General features: G+C 40.9%; 1 protein-coding gene across 3 annotated transcripts in view; it reads right to left on the minus strand.

The window, feature by feature from the left end:
• The window catches only part of MED27 (mediator complex subunit 27), an 81,778-nt gene that overhangs the window by 48,237 nt on the left and 11,701 nt on the right, over nt 1–21,840 (minus strand). For all 3 annotated transcript variants that reach the window (XR_014887278.1, XM_019621467.3, XM_003211284.5), the window contains exon 3: nt 3,487–3,617. Coding sequence is in view for 2 of the 3 variants with exons in the window: in XM_019621467.3 (XP_019477012.1) it covers nt 3,487–3,617 (131 nt within the window). In the remaining variant the exon portion in view is untranslated. The remainder of the gene's footprint in view (nt 1–3,486; nt 3,618–21,840) is intronic.

Here is a 21,840-nt window from a genome sequence, read left to right on the forward strand (position 1 = left end):
ATTTCTCAGCAGCACGGTGCTGCAGCACAGCCTGCTGGGTCTCGTGGTTGATTTGAGCCCTGGGCTCCCAGCTCCCAGCCCTTCCAGCCCACTCAGGGCACAGCACTCAGCTCTGGCGGTCTGGGAGCAGACATCACAATTTGCTTTGGGGATGCGGTGGCAAGCAAAATAATGCAAGATAAACTAAATATGTCAACGTCTTTGTTTCTCAAGGAGGGGGAAAAAAAACCCAAACCTAAACCTAACAGCCTTCTTATTACTAATAACATTAGAAAGCATAAACAAAATAAGTCATTCTCATTTTCAGAAGAGTTGCACGAGTACACTTTCCTGGTCACATGGAAGGAGCTGACAGCTTTCAGCACTTCAGCAAACGCTGCTCTGAGATTCTTTAACAGAAGGAAGGAAGCAGCAGCCAGATGAGAAGCATGTGAGGGAACGCATCTATTAGCAAGTACAGGGAGATGTCTTGTTAATAGAAGACAGAAGGAGGGACAAAGCAAGCAGAGAAAGCAGCCAGCAGTTAGTCATTTTTCCATAAAGATATGCTTGGCTAGAAATGAGACACATATCAAGCTTGTATTCTGCGCTTTCAGAGTCAGTGAAAACCAAAACTGCAAAGCAAACGAACACCAAAAGGCCTCCCTCCAAAACTGAGCTACAGTGAGATCAGGTGAGAGATGCCACCTGACATGCCAAGTTCTCTGTCTCTATCCAGCATCCTTAGAAACCCTACGATAATAAAAACAGGGAGAAAATGAAAATTTTACTGACACTGCTTGCATAAGACAGAAACTTTCCATTTCAAAAAAATATCTTTCTATTAAAAATTGCTGAAGTTTCTGATAACTACTAGTGTCAGTCTAAAGCTTCTCACTTCCAAACCAGGACAAACTGAAAGGCAGCCAAAGGCCAACAAGGGACAAATGAGTGGGACTGCCAAGCATCAGCTTGGCCATTAAACCCCTTCTCCAGCTCTTCTGGGAGCAGAAGGGAGGATGAAATGCTGAGCATTGCTATTAGGAATGTAAAGGATGAATAACAACTGCAAAAGTTCCTTTAAAACATAGGGAAATTAATAAAGATTCAATATTGCTACCTGCAACTCAAATTATAATTTTAATATCAAAGTAAGCAAAGTCAGCATTAAAATAAACATTTTTAGAAGATCTTTTGTCCAAATTAATATCTATATAAAGTCCTTACCAAGAGTGTCTCGTGCATCCCTTTGCAAACTGAAAAGGATTAGTGCAGTGCCACTGTTTGCTCTGGTTTGATATCCTAAAATGACATTTTGGCACATAAGCAGTCGCATAGACTCAGGTTTAAGACAAGCACTAGGTAACGTAGTTGTTCTGACTAATATTTAATATATGCTAATAATCATCACACTGTCACTCAGCCCAAAGACCTGCCACAGAGCTTTATTTTCAAAACATAAATCAAAGCAGAAAAAAAAAAGACAAAGTATATTTACTCCTTTCCCAACTAATCAATAAATTTAAAATAATAATAATAATAATATAAAAAAAATCTCTGAAGTGCCACTGGAAAATCTGTATTGAAACTAAAAGAGTCTTTTTCCTAAAATGTGTCCCTTCAAGGAGATGCATAATTTTGCACCTGGATATTTTCTTCCTTTGCGCTTTATAGAGATTGAAGAAAGAAAATAACAAAACTATTCATCATTATTTGCATGAAACTACAACAAAAAACAAGATATTAAAATTCCATTTGTCACACTCTTTTTTTTTTCCATAAAACCACTTTTCAAATGTCTATTTTTATGTCTTTTAATAATCTGCCTCTGCCTTGTGTTGGATATGTGACATCAAGCTCAACAGGTATTTGATTTCATTTAATATAACTATTATTCTCTTCTTAAAACACACCAAGATAGCAAGTAACAACAAAATCTGAAAGGGCAAAGAAGTCAGAGAGGAAAAAATAGAGAGGATAAAGGGCCAGCTCAGTACAAACGTGTTTTGACTGTGAACAGTGCTGGTAACGGTAATAAAATATCAGAATATAATTCCAAGACTAGCTAAACTTTATAACTAAATTTTAACATGGTACCTATCTGCAAATTCTAGGTAAGAGTGTCATTAAATGGAAAGGAATAATCACCTGCAGATAAAACAAAGACATCAGTACTGTTAGGTAAATTTGTATATTGCACACTGCGTAAAGATTCCTACTGCTGCAACGTTTTTTCCCTTACATAGAACATAAAGGTACAGACTTTTCTATGAAAAAAATGTTACAACAACTCTTTCTCTGTCATTAAAGTAATGCTAGGAACATGGAGAAGCCATGATTTTAAGGCCTCTGAATACAAATCACGACAACTAGCACCACAGTGCTCAGCTTTATTGATGTCAATTGACATCAATACTCAAAACTCAATGGTCCAACAAAGAAAAGGAAAAAAAAACACTGAGCCCAAGTCCATCATAATATACCTGTGTTTTTCCACAAACACACTACAAACAGCATCTACTTTTCAAACTGGTGGCTCTGCTACAGCTGCCCTCCTGGCCACTTTGAGCGATGCCTCACTATAGCAATAGAACACGGTATGGATTCTTTAAAGTTAATATACGTGGGGAACGTCCTGTTTACTGTCATCTATTCTCAAGTCATATAGAGAACAAATCTAAACTTCTTTTGATTCCTTCATGAGCTTGGGCCCGGGGAGTCCACTGACAAGAGGAACTGTTATTATTACAACCATGACATTTTTAGTAGCATGGTGTTTATACATCAGTGACTCTTGTTCTGTGAAAAAAAGCACACAGCTTCCACAGAGATGCTCAGTACAATGAATAATTGCTTAGCACTTCATTTTCTACATAATAATCATTTTCTTATATGTAACTAAATATTTTAAGCAGTTTATTAATTCATAAGCTTAGTTGTGAGCATCTCTGTGTTTTTGGCATCAGTACACAGACTGCCCGAAGTGTTGATACTCTATGTCCTCAAACAGTTTCTAAGTGTCCTCGTAATTGCTTGTCACCTGTAAAAGAGGTCTAGATCCAATGCAAAATTAACATATGGTGAACAGATGGACTCAGAACAGACATTTGTCAAGAAAGTACTCAGACCAAAAATGGCTTGGCTTCTGCCTTTCAGGACCTTCAGAAAAGTCCTTCTTGAAGCTCCAAGTCATACTAATCAAGTGAACATCATTCCTCAATGACAATTCTGTGTTGCAAAAATTTCTATGACCTGCTACTAAAAAGAATCCTTCCAACTTTTCTGTTCTCAGAGCACTTCCTCTTCCAGGAGGGGAAACAAAAGATTGCTCCCGTAGAATATCCCAACCACCCAACAAGAATAATTCACTTGGCACCAAACAAAAACACAAGCGCAAAGTTTTTACGACTACTGACTTTGTAGCGTATTTATTTTATTAAAAATCCAAAATAATCCCCACCCTACTGTGCAAACTCTTCAAAATATTCATAAGATTCCATTACTTACTGAGGAGGTAAGACGAGAGTTGTTGGCTGGGCTTTCGGTCTGCGTTTCGCAGATACTCCCATCTGGTTGGCCGAGCGTTTCAAAGACTGCTGATTCAAAAGGCCAGATGCTAGCCCGGCGTGGTACTGCAGCTGGGGAAGGAAAAAACATACATTAAAACACAAACCACTGCAGTGCTCTGTGTCAGACTTCTACTATCTGTACCGCTTGATTAAAAATACAGCCAGCCAGTAAGCTAATGTATGCTATTTCATGTATTGCTTGGATAGAAGATGATACGAACAAAAGCATATAAAAGTCTGCTGTGAAGTAGATATTACAAGGAAACTATGCCACTGGGAAAGTAAGATGATGCATCAAAGACTTGAGAAAGTCCTAACTCTCCTGAAACTTGGAGTTGCATTTTAACATTAAGACTGTTCTCCTCTCAAGGGACGGAGCATCCTTACTTGCCAAAAGAAGGTAATAGGAGGAAAGGTGTGACTTTATCACTGTATAAACTTTTCTTTTTAAAATAATGCTCATCTTTTTTTTCCCCTAAAACACAGCATTCACAAAGAAGCTTCTGTCACTCTAAAGAAAAATCTAGCCTTCAAAATATCAAGTAGCATGTCTTGATAGTGTTACAGCAGAAAGATTGGTATTCAGTAGCTTTCTTCTCTAACCTTTTATTTTGCCTGTCAATAAAAGACAATTTATGAAGGTCGTATGTGAATTTACAAGTTTCAGTGCACTCCCGCTGCTCACAAATTTGAGAACAGCCACAATGCTGTGCCTGTCCTGAAACCAACTTCCAGTGCAACAGGTTCCAAGTCCACCTCGAGACGCTTTCAGCTCAACCTCCTGATTCTCCCTTTTGAAGGGCAAGGGGAAAAAAGCTCAAGATTCAACATGAGAAAAACACAACCCCCTTCTTCAGCCAGTCCCTACATCGACATTTTCATTAAACCATCTACAGAATTGTTCTGATAAAAGTGAACTACTTCACAAGTTACCAACACCAACACCGATCCCATGATCCACATACAAAAAGATGTACAGTTAGGAAATGATGACTCACAATATTCAGAACATAAGGCAGCTTTAGGCACAGCTATTCTGCAGGGTACTGAATCCATGGGACGCAAAGCTTGGTAAAGCAACCTACTGGAAGGTGGCTGTTAATGTGAGCAAAGCCATCCAGCCAGCCAATCAACCCAAATGGCAACGCCTGGAGAAAATGGAGTGCCTTGACATGGCCCTGACTTCCCCAGCACACGGTGCGAGCAGTGGCACAGCACCAAGCACTGCCCTAACAGCGCCTCTGAGCCCCATGGATTTTGCTCAAATTTGTTCTTCTACGGATTTCTGAAATGAAAAAATCAATGAGAGCAATGGACAGTAATCGTTCGAAAGGCAATGCATCGAGGTTGTCAGGGGCTTAGTTTTCAATCTTCACTCCCAGAAATTGCAGGGAGTGCAATATGTCGGGAATTAAAGGGAAAGACAGCTCTGGCAGAAGACCCTCTGACTCCAGGAACACACCTTTCCCTCTTGCATCCTACAACGAGCTGCTCTCCTTCAGCCATTTTGTGCTGTTGACGCCATCAGTTCACTGCACAGAACAACACTGACACATACCTCAAGTAAATAACATCGTTTGGCCACTTGCTCCAAGACAGAGGTAATCACAGGTGTTAATCATAAATGAATTTTAAATGTAACCTTTTGAAAAGGTTTCACAACCTAACTGGCCAGCCTGACATTTAGTGGGCAGACGCAAGGAAAGTAGGAAGTAAAAATAAATAGATCCTAAGAAACAATTCTGTCCTTGAAGGCTTGCTCCCAGTGGTAAAGCTATTTTTATTAATTATAAGTATTTGTACATAATCTACCTTCGCTTCCAGGAATGCAGATCCAACTGTCAAAATCTATAATGGCCCATTAAATATTTACCAAACCATCCTTATAATGGGAGAAAAGGTCAAAGTTAATAAAACTGACAGGCGGTCCTGTCCAGCTTGATTTATACATTATTAAAGCCTCACACGCTGCACTGCACTCCTTTTTGGGGGCAGAGGGGTGTTAACTGAAAAAATGGGGAAATCCTTTCTTCATCATTTGTTCTGAGCAGGAGAAATAAGACAGAAAGCAGCAGTCAAGCAATAAGCCAAAGCAACATCAGCAGCATCAGAAATCCAGGCAGGTGAACTGCACGTCTCTGAGAGCCCAGGACTCAGCTGGGGACGCAGCACGGTGCCCGTGGATGGGCACGAAAGCCTTCTGCTGCTGTGTTCCCAATGACCTCCCATCTGCTTTTGTCTACTGTGTTCATTTAAACAAGCAGAGTGATAAACAGCAAGATCTCTGTCCGTAACACAGCTGAATGTAGTAAACTTGAATATTGGTGCAGCACTGGGTGTATGGTAAGCCATTTCTTGGTCAACCACTAAGGAATTTCCCCATCGTTCAGAGGCTTCATTACAGCATACCTCCATGTCTCTCGGCTGTTGAGAATTCCAGCTGGTTAACAAGAAGCTCAACTCTTTGCTTCCTTATGCAATACTCCTCTAAAATATCAGCAACATTGATTCTTTTTTCCCCCAATACACACAAATGAAACAAAATCTATTTCAGAAAACTAAAAACCAACAACGAAAAAAATCAATATACAGCAGTTAGCAGCCAGGATATACACCAGTGCCAACTCGTACAGTTTCACAAGAGCTGATATTTTCCTTAAAACTGTGGTTTCGAATGTGCAAATCCCACATCTTAAAACCAAGAGAGGCTCTCTTTCTCAAGGCTGTTGGAGAACTACTGAAAGTAATACTTCAATACACAGAAAAGCTTTACCTGGACGTAGATAAAACAGAACATGGATTATTTTTAATTTTCCTTATTTGTGAGATTCACAATTTTTTTCCACATGGCCTACATTTTCAAAAAGAAATGATTCTCACTAATGTTTTACAGGTGCCAAAACGTACGTTTTAACAGTGTTTGGGAACGTGAAACCTGGATTCATATAGGAACGCTGCTCAATCTTCCTGACAAAAGCAAAACACATCTCAACAAGTCAGCACTTTGGAGTCTCTTCTCAATGCTGCAATTCCTTCATTTACTCAACATGTCTTTATTTTTAATGTGAGCTATTTAAAGAGAGAAAGTTTATTAGAGAAATACAGATTGGATGGAGTTTCACAAGCACTAATATTTTTTAAATTAATCACGTCCTATCTCTTCATTGCGTCCCAATGGCTCTTTTCACACCAGAAACAATGCAATCCACTGCCTACAACAATCCAAACAAACAAAAAAACAAGAGAAGAACCTCTCTATCCCTCTGGAAGACAGCACTGCCTTCTGCAGATCATGTTTAAGATTTGGAGTTGGCAGCACTCATGCTGCAGCCCACGTGGCAGCCAAGGGGCTCGAAGCAGAACGATGTATTCAGGTCCCATCACTCAAGCAGATCAAAGTGACATCATCTTGATGGAGTGTACACCTTTTGGCGTGTAGGTTTACTTGTTGCATGTTATGAAAGTACATACGTATACAGAGTTAATTCAAAACTTTTGAAGTTAAAGCTTCATCATTAGAATCATGCTGGGCCTGAAGGTCTTTGCTTACATAATTCATGGGTTGCAAACTTCACCCTACCCCTGAGCAACCAAGCCATTGCACTCTGCTAACTTACAAGGCCAAGTAAAGGTGCAGAAACTAGGAGAGTGGGTGGGTTATTATAACCTGAAGCACTGACCATGTAGACTCCCATACACAATCCATTTTATATCAGCATTACTCAAAGCTTTCTAAGCACCAGTTGGTCTGTTTTAAGAGATGAAATCAGAAGAATGACTTCTGTGATTGCATTCCCCGTGGTGACATTTCTTTCAGACCTTCCCATATTTAGATACAAACCACACACATACATGAGAAAAATCTTTCATATCTATCTATATATATAAGAAATAAAATTTGCATCTCCTGGAGCAATTGGGTTCTATAGAAGTGCCTGACAGACACTTATCAAAGAATTTTCACTGCAATACTAGCAAATGCATACACATTTGTTTCCTTTTGAGTTGCATGGTACTTTGCCCCCCATCATTATATTATTTCTCCCTTGCAGCTAACAAGGGATTCGTCTGTTATGATAAAACTCTGGCTGTTCTTTTGAAAAGAGCAATGATCAGGCAGCCAGGACACTCCCACAGTTTCATCTCTGCACACTGAAGTAAGCAAAAGAGAAATTATACTACCTTAATTGTTATTTTTAAGCTCGTCTCAGATAATGAGGCCAGTTTAGAAATTCTTTTTTTTCCCCAAACAATGTTTGATCATTGCAGAATAGCTGAATTCTCAGCTTGGCCATAACAGCATCAATAAACCAAAAGAGCAGAGTCTCCAATTTATTTACTCATTGGTTTTCCTCTTGTTGAACTGGGTTGCAGGCTTTTCAATTAATAAGAAAGCTAGATGTTGTGCTTTTGCTCTGCTTTACAATTTAATTAGGACACTTTGTTCTATTATTTTTAAACATTTATCCCCCCCATCACTTCCCAGTTTATGAGATTATTTAAACAACAAATATCTACCCATTAAGGGAACAAGGGCTACCCCCATTTCATTTTTATTTTTTTTTTTTAAATCCCACTACAAAAGTTATCCCATCCTTTCCTGATCTCCCTGATCTAACTACACTGTGAAACTAATGAGCTCGCACTTCTGTTAAAAGCCTCTTGCATGCAACTGATCTTATTTGCATTGCATTGGGATGCACAGTGCCAGTGCTGGTCAATAAGGCATCGGTGGGCAGCGCTCTGCAGACACGACCTTGCTTTTCCTTAGTTCTCTCCTCCCAGGGCTGGGGAATTGAAGAACAAGTTCAGACATGTATATACTTGATAAAACAGGAGGAAAAGCATTGATACATTTCCCTGTTGGCCTTAATGCTTTGCCTTCCCTATGTCTTTTATTCTATTGTCTTTGGATTCCTACTTCTGCTGAAAGCGCTGTTTTAATTAGCATTAGATTTCAGCCTTAAATTGCGTTCATCCTACACTTTTCTTCCAAAAACATTGAAGTTCTGCTGATGAATGACTGCATCAACATCCCCTCATTCCAATACTGCTTGCAAGCCTTTGGCTTTTAACTGTGCAGACATAGCAAACCTGGCACTTCCAAGGAATTGGTCAAAACTTCAGCATCTGCATCCTCACTGCCAATACAATCATCTACATTGTTCAAAGCCTCTACGAAAGGCACTTCTCTCTTCCCAGTTTTTTTTTTTAATTTTCATTTTTTTAAGTGTTTTAGAATTTATTAAATAGTTACATACTCACATTTATTGGTTAACATCAGCACAAAGCAACTCCGTGCAGCCAACAGGCTGTGAGGTTCAAAGAGGTAATCATAATTCGGGGCTACAGACTGCACTGCCTTATTTATCTCTTCTGAAGAGATAAATATTTTATGCTAAAAATGCCTATTAAAATGTTCAGGTGTTCAGAAAGATTTGAATGTAAGTGCTGATTTCAGATGACAGTGTTTCCTCCAATAAATATAATTCAGTGGAAATAAACTGGCATTTCATTGGATGTGCAGCTACATATAAAATCCATATAAAAGCATCCCCAGAAGTGGGATGGAATTATTACATTGCATTCTGCATCTAAACAGCAGAATAAAAATACACACAGCAACAAAGAGCAGCAATTTCAGGTAACCCTGAGCCCAAGGTAGTAGTTGGTACAGAGGCAGTCAGTCAATGATACAGAAGTGGAGTCACACCACTTGATATGTTCACGCTGCACATTCACTTTGTGGACTTCATTAAAGTCTCAAGAAGTGCACTGGACCAATATTCGACAGAAAACCTAAATCCTTCTTTGAGAAAAGGATTCTCCTTGCATTGGGCAAACAATCCATAGCAGGGACTCAAGGCTGAATGAGGATTCCATTCTCATCTTCCCTAGTGCTGCTGTGCTCCCTTAAAAACCACTGAACTCTGAAGACACTGTTGTTGTGCTGAGCTTATTATTTTCTAAAGCCCCAGACTAAATCTTTTGTGTCGGGGGCTCAGGTGGCAGCTATGTCAGGATAAAGAACAGCATGCTGCCTTGCTGACAGGGGATGCTCAGGTGCTTAAATAAGAAATGTGAAGGTACTTGAAAATTAAGTGGTAGAATGAAGGGCTGGAATCAGCTACAGAAACCCCTTCAAATTGCCTACCAGCAAGCTAGAGGTTGCAGCGCTGTGGTTGAGCTTTGCTAGTACAGCAAACAAACTACTTGGAATAAAGAAATAGATGTGTTCCTTCAATAAAATGCCTCCACTGTGCAACTTATGCAAACCCAACCAGTCCAAGGTGTGCAGCCAGGCAGAGGTAAGGAAGGCAGCCAAAAACATGAGAGTGAGCTCCTCCTGAAGAAGCTTCACTGACCGGTTTCTCCAGCTGAAACAATATGACGCGATAGCTAGGAACTGTAAGTTACAAGATTTTTGTGTGCTTTTTTCTTCTTTTAATTTTTCAGAATAGCCCTTTGTGAATTACAACACGGACTTCTGAAATAAAACACTCGATTTAAGCAAAATTAGCATTCTGCATTTAATAAGGACCTCTATAGGGGAAGCTGGATAATTATACATCTGCAGTCCTTCAAAGGAAATCATCCTACTCTACAGTGCTGGAAACCTGCATGTATTTTTCAACATTAATTTGTGCGATGTATTATTAAAAATAGCAAAATACAAACAAAATTTAAGATGTTAAACCCCCAGCTTCAGTGGTTTTTGAATGTCTGTAATTCAAAGGATCAACGCATGATCAATGAAAAATTCCAGTTTGGAAAAATCGGGTTAAAAGAAATGTCAAGCAGGATTTAAAAAAAAAATAAAATAGGCATTTATCAAAATGTTGGCCAAATTATTTCTTTAGACTTCAAGGAGTTAAGTTATGAATGTTTTCAGAATGAACAAAGAATCTATCAGGTTTGATTGATAAAAATGTAGCTTTTAACTAAGACTGAAAAAAACTGAAGAGTGGCAACATTTTCCCCCAGAATAATGTGCTTCCTCTGCTTTTTCTCAGCACAGTGCACATAAATCAAAGAAATGTTAAAGAGGCCCATACATCACTGGCTGGCATTTCTAAACTATTTACAAAATCTGTAGTAGTCAAGAGGATGGAATATATAGAAGTATGACCAGAAAAGTTACTGAAAGAAAAAAAGGCACTTTTACCATCCCAGCAGGGTTAATTAAGGTTGGAAACAACCCTCCTGATGGTACTATTCTAAATACTAAACCAAACCAATCCTGATGATGCACGGTTACAAGAAGCAAACAAGGCCAAATATTAGCCAATACAGAGAGAACGTGGATTGGAGCAATATGCCTGTTTCATGATTAAGCACATGGTTCTGAAAACAGATGAAGCAAATGAGCTAATAAGGCTTAGAGCACAGGCAAAGGCAGGGTTGATTCTGCAGCTGCAAGAAGAGCCCCCAAAATATCAATAACTGCAGCGCTCAGCTGCGTATCCATCACATTTTCACACCCTGACATCTGAGCCTACAACAGATTTCTACAGATGAGGTTTTCCTCAACAACTTTTACAAATGAGAATCTCATCTCCTCCTCTGAAGGGAAAGGCATGGATTATGGAAAGTTTATCTGTCCATCTGTTGAAGATGTCACACTCTGACTAGAGAGTGCAAAAAGCAGAGAGCTGTTTTACAACCAAATCCAAAACTTACTGTAGTCAGAACTAGTGTAAATGCCATATGCTTTGCAAAAACACCTCTTTTGCTATGCTTTTTTTTTTTTTTTTTTAAAACCACAGCACAAAGAGTTCAAAAGCTGCTGTAATCTTTATTTCTGAAAATAGACTACATATCCTCATCTTCCACACTCGGGCAAGCTAACTGATCAGAAAAACAAGGAAATACTACAGCGTGCAATGAAAGCTAGAACAGATGAGCTCCCCTGCAAGAAGGGCAGTTTTAAGGATGGCAGCAGCTTAGTAAGCCCTGAGTGGGGCCTTGGCCTGAGGGGGGCAGCAGCCGGGCCTGGAGGGGGGGGGGCAGCAGCCGGGCCTGGAGGGGGGGGGGCAGCAGCCGGGCCTGGAGGGGGGGGGGCAGCAGCCGGGCCTGGAGGGGGGGGGGCAGCAGCCGGGCCTGGAGGGGGGGGGGGCAGCAGCCGGGCCTGGAGGGGGGGGGGCAGCAGCCGGGCCTGGAGGGGGGGTGTGCTGGGACACAGCACAGAGCAGTTCTGCAGCTTTCTCTGCCCATAGGGAAGGTTTTCACCAGGATTGTTTCAGATGAAGCCAGTGGGACCTCAGAAAGATCTTTAGGATTAAAACAAATGGAAAATACCTCGTATTATTTTCATGGGAGTTTATAATGATACTGTAATTAACTCAATCACACCACAAGATTAATTGCCTTTAAAATGCTCCTAGTCATTCATTACAGGCCTAATTAAAATTCTCTTCTGGTGCTGAGCCAGCAAGAAGTACGAAACCCCTTGCTAACTACCCATACATGTCTGCTATTATCCATCTCTTCAGCATACTATCAGTTTCCACTGCTCAGGCAATGGTTTGTTTTTCTTTTTCAAAAGAAAGAATGTATCAAAGACAGCAATAAAAATAGTCAAGACAGCCTTCAACACCTGCACCAGCACACCACAGCTACCCAGTTTATTTCTAGTTTCTCTGCAACAGTTCGGGACTTCTACAATAGCAGATGCCTTTCCTCCCACACATCAATTAATTTGCAAATGCACTCAGGTTGTAGAAATAATGAAGTGCTGAATGCTTTCCTATTGGCAAGGCTTGCTGTCAGGAGGTGGATGCTGTAGGCGAGGTGCTAAAATGCTCTGCTGCTGCATGCATGCCAAAGGAAAGACACATCACATGAAACTTGGTTGACAGCTAATGGGGCACATCAGTTATTTTATTTACCCCTCCCTCACTGTCACCAAAAGGAAGAAGCTCTCTCCGGACAGCTTTGTACTGTATTTATTTAGATGTCTATAGCACATCCTTTTATTGTGAGATCTGAGCTTTTGCACTGACCAATTAAACATTTCATACTTAAAGGCTAATGTACAGGAGGAGAGAAGCAGTGTTCTTTTAATGCATTACAGATTGTTAAGGCTACAAAGAAAGCATTCAGTAACGAGGCAATACCTTTGCTCGTGGTCAGCACTGCCTTCGGTTGCACACTTCTTTCCAAGGGACCCGCAGTCAGCATCGTCCATTGGGTACCATGGATGCAGAACAGTTACCCAGCACCCATTTTCATGCAAAAATGGTATTTACAGTATTACACACAATGTCCACACTTATCTTCTCAGATGTCTTGTATGATATTCTCCTGCTTTATCTGACTTCTTTGGAAAGATTAAATTCACCTTCACAATTCTTATTCCACTCGGGTGTGGATCTTAGCAACCTCAGACCTTAAGAGCACTGAATGATTTACCACTTGTACACCTAAAGTAGAGCTCCTGCAGACCATAACAGCTGACAGATGCACCACAGCTCTTCAAAGCTGCCCAAAGACGCTTTAAGTTGGGTTGTGAGCAAGGTTAAAATCTTTACCCCTCACTTCTATCAGTTGAAATAAAGGAGTACATCACCATTAATTTCTGTCTTGATCAGCCCACTAATTGGCACTGAAGCACATCTTACTAGCTACGTGTTGAAAGTAAGTCAAAAACTGAGATTCCAAACCTTCAAATTGAGTTCTGTGCTCTGGAGGACAGCTTGTTCTCACAATACACACCCTTCTCATTTTAAGTCTCGATAAGAAGAAACAGTCACTGAGCCCAGGAGAGACAAAAGAAAAGGCACAGGATGGTTAAGAGCCTGGACAGCTGGAGTCAGTTCCTGGCACACGCTTCTGAGGAAATACTAAGTCAACCTAACAGAACCTTTGTGAGTACTCAGCCTTGCTTCATACCCACTGTAAGCTACTTCTGTCCTGATAATATAGCCAGCATAGCTAAAAAAACAACAACAATACATGCACTCACTTCCGAAGTCCTCCAAGGCACAATCTCATACTATCCCTCCCCCACGTTCCAGTGTTTACTACCACAAGTGCTTAAACCAAACACCTCAGCTGCAGCTTGAATAGAATTTCTATTTTTAATTACTTTTTTTTTTCTTTTGGTCTTTTCTTGCTAAAATGAAGAACCTTCTTCTCCCCCAGCAGTAAAGATGCTGATACAAAACAAGCCAGACATCTATTACCTTTTATGAGTAATACAAATTCAACTTGTTTGATCATACAGAGGGAGGGCAGGAATCCAAATGCTTTTGATCAGTTCTCAAGTCGCCCAACCAGAAAACCCAGATTTAAGAGGCTCTGAACAAATGGTAACAAAACGGTTTTGCAATTAAAGTAAGGCTTAAAACCTTTTTCAAGCCTTAATAACTGAATATGTTATTAGTAAAGGTACTAACAGGTAAGGAAATTTGCTGTTAAAAATAGATGATTTTCTGCTTTTAAAATACGTGATTTTCAGGCTGACCTTGTAGCTTTTAAATTTTTATAGCATCTTCACTTCCAATTTGAGATTTTCATATGGGGCAGGCAAGCCTTCTTATGTTCTATATTAAATGCGAGACACCTCCTTGGCATGATCTGCAATATTAATAATATAACAGTACCAATTTCAGGAGCAGCAACGTAGCATCAGCACATGCATACCTACATGAATGGAAATTTAACCATGTATATCATGGGAATCTGTCATACATCACTAAAAAAAACCCACAAGTCTAAGACAGCTCAAATCTAATCTGAGGTTTTCTCTTTTGCCATACAAATGCATGACCTTGTCATGCTTCACAAGGTAACACCAATGTATCGGAGGCAAGAAAACATATGCTTCTCCTTACTGGGTTCAAAATAGGAGTAGAGAGAAGAGAGGATGATACTCCGGGCCAAGCCTGAGCTTCTGAAGAGCAGACTTGCAGCTGTCAGTGTGCTCAGCACAAACATCCCTCACCAACAAGCCCTGCAACATTCACACAACTAAATGCCCCAGCAGAATTTGAAACGTTATGTTTCAGAAACAATAAAAACCACCGATTTCTAGCTAGAAATTTGCCCTGCTGTTATCAGAAGGGCTTTGAGACAGAGGCATTTTTCCCAAGTTGTCACGGGAAAGAATTAAAACAGTGGGTAAACCCGAATGATTAATTTTTATGGACTTCAAAAGAGGTTGGCATGCTTTTGACTCTTCACAGATCAGCAGCCTTGCAGGCACTCCTCGCTAACCTAATTAACACTGAACTCTCTACCATGGAGCCCAGACATTTCAGCTCTGCATCGAGCTCTGGACGTACCTTATTTCTATATCCTGAATATCGCTAAGAAAATCTCACAATATCAAAACCTACCATTCCACCAGTGCCCCAGTTTAAGGCACCACCTAAGCAGCCCTCTCACTGCTATGTACGCTTCATCAATAATGAAGTAAAAATTGCTAACGTTATTTCTATTGCTGCAGGTGACCATCATAAATAAAAAGCATAATAAATTAGTAAGGATGCTACCTACAGCCCTTTCACAGCTTATTTTATCAAGTCAACAATTTAGCAACATTGAACAACTGACAATTCATTCAACTGCAAGCATTTGCCCGAGTCATTAAAGAAAATAAAAGAACAAGTAAAGCTTATAAATGGTGCTGAGAGCTGAAGGCTCACTTCTGGCATGCTAAGCAAACAGGAACAATCGAAAGCCACGGAGCAGTTTGTGATTTATACTATTGAGCCTAGTGCTTGGACAGTAAGGAAACAGATGGCTCTGCAATTTGGGGATTGCTCCACGAGAGCCATCAGCACCGGGACACCATGGTGATGTTGTAGCATTGGTTTGTCTGGTTGTTGCAACAGTCACTGCAAACTGAATTGCGTTGGTTCTGGATATTTAGAAAAGAAAAAAAAGTATTAGTTCAGTAAGCTTGTACTCCTTGGTAAGACCATGATTTAGTTCAGTTTTTCTTGCATAGTTCTGTGCAAATATATGCACGCAAACTGCCCAGCACCAGCAGCATTCCTCCTCCTGTCCTGTCCCCCTCCCCATAATCCCACGTTACTCAGACTGGCTGTGATGTCAGCTGCTCAGTTCTGCTTTTAGTTCTGCTTTAAATAAAAGTGCACTGAGCAAGAGCTGCATAATGAAGGCTCACAACCAGAGAGCTGGTACAGCCTGCAATTGGGCAGCATCACCGAGCTGTGGGGTTTTCAATTTCTCTTCTTCTTTCTGGTGGACTTATTTAACTAGGTAGAACAAAACCAGCATTTGCCATGGAGGTTTCCAGCCACACGCTGGAGCAGATAAACAGCTGGTTTGGGATGGAAGTAACACCCCAGATCTGAGGACACGCTCAGAGCCAACCAACTCGCAGCACGGGCAGCTCTTCCAGCCAGCCTGCAGCAGTCAGAGGGCAGAAATGCAGCAGCAGCAGGACACCAATCAGCAAGAAAGCCAACCAGTTTAATTTCCATCAGAGGAGAAAGATAAATAGATTACAGAGAGAAAAAATACATTAATCACAAAACTTTCCATAGTTCACATCTTCTGAAATACACAGGGGAAGGCATAAGCTGGGCAGCATTCTGAAAGGAGTCAGCATTAAAGCACAGCTGACAGCATTTCTGTCTAGTTTGTAGAAGCATCATGAAGGCACAAGTTTGTTACTGCTGTCAGTCAGCAACCAAAATGATTGTTCCTTAAAGTGACTCATCTTAAGGAATTCAGCATACGTTTCTCTTCTGGAGCTGATCACACAACAAGCATTACAACAGAACCCACAGAGCAATGCCCAGCACACAGTCATAGCACTGTGCCTATCACAAATGCTGCCACCAGCACTGCTCCTCTCAAGAAAGCAAATGATTACATTTGATTAAGTACCTATTTTGCTCAAATACTCAAATTTTTCTTTCCTTTTTCTAATTTTATGTTGGCAAACGACAGCTCTTATATTAAATTGTTTTCGTTCACAACAGCATCCTGCTGGCAGGACTACCAAACTCAGGAAAGAACTCTGTGATTTGGAGGGAAAACAAGAAAAAAAAGCATAAACTGAAATCAGCGTTGTACTATCGTGTTCTTAATCATCATCTGCTGCTTTTTGTCTTATTCTTTAAACCTTGCAAGCTTCCTTCCACAAAGCAGCATCCTCTTATAACCTGATGACTCCCCGAAATCTGGGAGCTTCACGGACAGATGATGTATGCCTGTTTTCAACCCCTTTGAAGTCCTCAGTCCAGCCAAGCCACATCCTTCAGCTGCTGCTGTATGTCAGTACCTATTTACAAAGCAGGTCATGGATGCTTACAGAAAAGCTACAGATCCTTGATTCCCATACATACAGGAATGACTGCATGTTACAAGGTAGCATGTATGAAAATGCACTAAGGACTTTGTGAGCTAACATAGACTCTTGGAGTTCTACAACAAATAACCTCCATAAAATGGTTAATATCCTCCCCAGCTGATACTTTTGAGAAATATTTTTTTCTAAGGGTCATCTTTCAACCTAAGAAAACCCTCGCTGTGGCATGACAACTGGCTTATCATCATCAGGGGTGCAACGCAGTATCCTCTGATGCAGAAAAAGTTCCCCTGCCATTCACATCTATTCCATTTTAACACCTTTTCTCCTCTATTGCTCTACGAAAGACCCACACAGAAGAGTAAGCTTATCTGTACAGGAACATAAAACAAATCATTGTGAAGGATGAAAACCTCTAAGAATCACAAACATGTTCTGATTTATCAAAGTAAAATCACCTTTTTCCTCCATCAATTCCTCTTCATATCAGGATTCTTTTGGCATTGTATACAAACCCCTCGATGTCCCACATCCCTGCTTTTACTTTGTGCAGGCTGCTATGGCAAAGCGGTCGTCTTGTTTGTGATGCTGCAAAACTTAACAAGAAATGTATTCACGTCTCACTGCAGGTATGCCTTCCATGCCTTTTACATGGCAATCTGGCTTTGAAACAGCACCTTTCCCAAGCAGTATTCCAAACCTGCCTTGCCTCTACAGACAGCTACGCAGTACCAGGCTGCAACACAAATGGATGTTCTTCTGATTCCTCACAATCGAACGTCTCCACTCTATTCCACCTGTCTGCATTCTAAAGGGAGGATATCATCTCCTGGATGAATTCACTCTGACAACTATGTTGTGGTTTTCCTCACAGCGTTCCTCTGCAAGAAAGGGATTTGTTTCTTCCACTTCCACGGAGTGTAGCAGTCCTTCCATCTGCTTCCCGTCCTCCAGAAGGAAGGGATCAGTTTGGAGGACAGCAACTAACCAGCTCCCTCATTGACAAGACAAAGCAGGCTCACTGACCTGTGCCCTTTACCTATTGATGCTCTAGCTGAGTAAATTAAGGCGTACAGGGGGAAAGCAAAGAGCATCAGAAGCAGGTATAGGACTCTGAAAAGCATAGCAGCAATTCTGTATCTTCTTCAATCTTCCTGAAATGTGATTACAGTTGACCTTTAAATCTAGTGGATCAACCAATCAATTCTGCTGAACAGCCCTGTATATGTGATCTAAAAGCATCCCTTTACTTAAAAAAAAAAAAAAAAAAAAGGAACTTTCAGTGGTTGCCTGGCATAGGCATTTTATTTTGCTGTAAAAGTTACTAAGATTTGTCTCAATTGATTTTACTTGCAAGAAAAACACAACATCAGAAACTGCAGCATCAGCAGACACTAAAGGTCTTTGCTTCTCACAGGATGAATGCAATATCAATAGTTATTAGGATGTATTCATACAAGGTACACAAGAGGGATGGAGAGAAGATGCCAGTAATCTCAGTTAATCCTAACACAACCCCGAGTCAGGTTCCTTAGACTGTGGGAAAAAAGACTCAAGGAAAGTGATAAACGTTTCCAAGTATTTGCCAGGCAAAACGCTGAACCTGGAATGGACAACATATTTAACAGCTCTTTAAGTAGCAAAGCTTTCGTGTCATGCTAGATGTCGGGTTTTATTTCAGCTGATAAAATGTGCTTTAACAGATAACCCAAGAGAGCTTCAGGAAGGTACTGGTCTGCAGCGGGCTCAGAAGTGAGATAGCAACCAGCAGCACCCTGCTCCTCACACAGCAGTCTGTCTGATTACTCCAAGTACTCATTCTGGAGCACAATTACTTGACAGATGGGAAAACAAAGCCATGCACAATGAAGTGAGCTGTGAAATCCATCCAGCAAGCTATAAAGAAAGGAAAGGAGAGGACAACTCCAGTCCTTTGCGTGCCATTAGCAGCACTGCTGCTCTTGAAACCATCACTCAGGAATGACACACACCATCTCAACACCATCTTAACACACGTGTGTTCACACTGCCCACCAGGCAGCAAATTCTTTCATGCAGAAAGTTCCTAACTGCACTCCACGTGGATCCAATTAGGATCTGACGACAGAGCTTACCCATCAGTTTTGAGATCTCCAAAGTTTCTACACTCAGCTCTGGGAAATGCCCCCCCTACCCCCGATGCAGCCAACCAGTGGGGGGCACAAGGGAAAAAAAGGCACCAAGCAAACTGAAAATGTGACATTGAAAATTCTGAAAATACGAGACCTGACTCCAGCGGAAGACTGAAGCATAAGGCGAGCCAGAGAACTTGCTAAGGCTGAGTGCACAGACAACTGCAGAGAAAACTCTAAAGAGAACCCAGCTGAAAGCATATGGGAAGGGCAGGGAATGTTAGAATGAAAACCTAAGCGGTGGTAAAACACACAGCAATGCTTTTTCCTTAAAAGTCATGCAGGGACAGAAACATGTATGCAGCTATCCAACCACAGTCAGAGATAACCCTGGGAGGAGAGAGAAGCTATTACGCTTTGAATGCAGCTTATGTGATGTAAAAACGGCATTTTCTCTGAATGAAGAAATATTTTAACACAAAGAAAAGCCAACTTCTGAACCAAGGCCCAGCCCAGTAACACTGCTGTAGCTGAGAATGTCATGATTTCCATCAAAAAACTGTTTTGCAGAGATTTGGAACAGCTGTTTCAAACTGAATTAGACTAAAACTGGAAACAAGCTGTCAAGACCTCAAAATATATATTTTCTTACATAGAAGAATGTCTTTGATTCAGCTGTTTTATCGTGGTGGTCAGCCAAAAGAGGGAAGTAAAGTCACACCCTCAGATTTCAAATGCTGTTGCAAAGACACTCCTTTTAAAACTGAGTTGCTCTTTATGGAGATTTATTCCTTTGAGCGTTTGGAATAGGAAAAATGTCAAACAGCTCATATCACAGATTCCTGAATATTTTCAAACCACGGGCAGCTTCAAACAGTTTAAAAGATACCGGAGGACTCTTTCTGCTCTAGCCCACAATCATGGTGGTGTTCAGAAGCAGTAACAGGATGCTGCAATAAGGAAAATAGAATAAATTGCTGTTGACACGAGAAGATTAACATAATTCACTTGAACCCAACATTTGTGAATAATAGCACGTGGGCACAGTTTTTTTTTTTTCATGCATGCCTGCTGATCCTGGGAGGCTTTCAGTGAGTATTTTCAACATCGATTTCCACAGGAATTGCAGTTTCATATAATGAGAAGTAAACACATCTATTTTAGAATATGCTGTAAAATGTCACATCTAGATATAATTAATTTGTGTCTAATAGCCCACAAAACATATAGAGCACCTATAACACTATGTCACTGCCAGTTACAGAAGCTTGGAGAATTCAAACACAACAAGCAAATTAATCAAGCCTGGTGGGGGCATTCAATACAACTTCCTTCTGAAGCATAAATCTGAATATCAAAGACCACTTTGACTTCATCACATGCTGTAAGATGTAGCTCGGTGGACTTGGCTTTCCAACCAAAACTAAAGTAATGCTGAAAATATCCTTCGCGTTTCAGCATGCTCATCACTTTTAGTACAAGGATGTACACTAATTCCACCCAATAAGTATCTCAGTTATTACTATCAGCTTGTCAGTACATGTCCTTTTGAAGAGCAGCTATCTGGGAGCAAGCCAATTATTTGCATGTATTAGAAAAAAAGCACGCTCTAAGAAATGCATTTTTAGCTAAGACACCAGGCAAGCACCCAGCTACAGCCACAAGCCATTTCAGCTTGCCCACCTGCCTTGCTTTAGGCGTCTAACTCAAGAACTTACAGCCGCAGCAAGTCCAGCAGTGCACTGGAGCATGACTGAACCTCACACTCAGCCAAGAACCTTGCAACAGAGCACAACCAGGGAACACTGCTCAGCATATAGAACCTTTTGATCCTTCTGTGACAAGATCAAGAAGGTAAAAGACGAGCAGCTGGTACAGTCAATCAGCTTTCAGTAAATCTTTTATTAATCCAGAGGACATCCTTTTCTAGGCATACTGTAACTGAACAAATGTCAGTGGCTCCAACATTTTATTCAGTTTTGTTTCCTGTGCAAATGGAAGCCTTACAGCCAGGACATTTAAAAAGAGATAAAATAAATTGCTACATGCTCAGACTAATCTTACACTGACACAGAAGCTGATAACGTGTACTGATAAGCCCTCTCCATTTTCAGGACTATACAACTCTGATTTAAATGCCAGCTTATGCCAATGGGAGGTATCAGATCCTAAAGGAGTTAGGAACAGCAGCTCACAGTCTCACATCCATATTCTCATGTACCTTCCAGTCTCTGTCTCCCTGCCCTAAAGTGCCCTGCTGTGGCACTACATGAAGTTCTACAAGGTTACACAGGATGCTGCCATAACCACAGAACAAGCCTGATGCAAGTTCCTAGGCTACACTGCCAACCACTACATTCAGAGTATTGTTCTTCCACATTCTTACTCATTGCCAACTGATGATAGAAGAATATAATTACAGCAGGGAAAAAAATAAAAAAATAAAAAAAATAAAGCTCGTTTCTCAAGAGGGAGCAGTTTACAACAGAAGTGAAGTTGGCTCTCTTAGCAGGAGTCATTCAGCAGAGCTCTTTCACAAAGTAGCACAGCAGCCTGATGCACAAAGCTGGAGCATCCCTCACAGCTGGGTCAGGTATCTGACCACATTTGAAACAAGTTACAAACAGAAGGAGAATCAACTCTTTGAAAGGGTTGATAACTGCAGGACAAGGGGAAATGGCTTTATGCTGAGGGAGGGAGGATTTAGGTTGGACATCAGGAGGAAATTCTTTACAGAGAGAGTGGTGAGGTGCTGGAACAGCTGCCCAGAGAGGCTGTGGATGCCCTGTCCCTAGAGGTGTTCAAAGCCAGGTTGGATGGAGCCCTGGGCAGCCTGGTCTGGTATTAAACGTGGAGGTTGGTGGCCCTGCATGTGGCAGGGGGTTGGAGATTCATA

Source organism: Meleagris gallopavo, chromosome 19 (genome assembly GCF_905368555.1).
Source record: "Meleagris gallopavo chromosome 19, MGAL_WU_HG_1.1, whole genome shotgun sequence".
Classification (NCBI taxonomy): domain Eukaryota; kingdom Metazoa; phylum Chordata; class Aves; order Galliformes; family Phasianidae; genus Meleagris; species Meleagris gallopavo.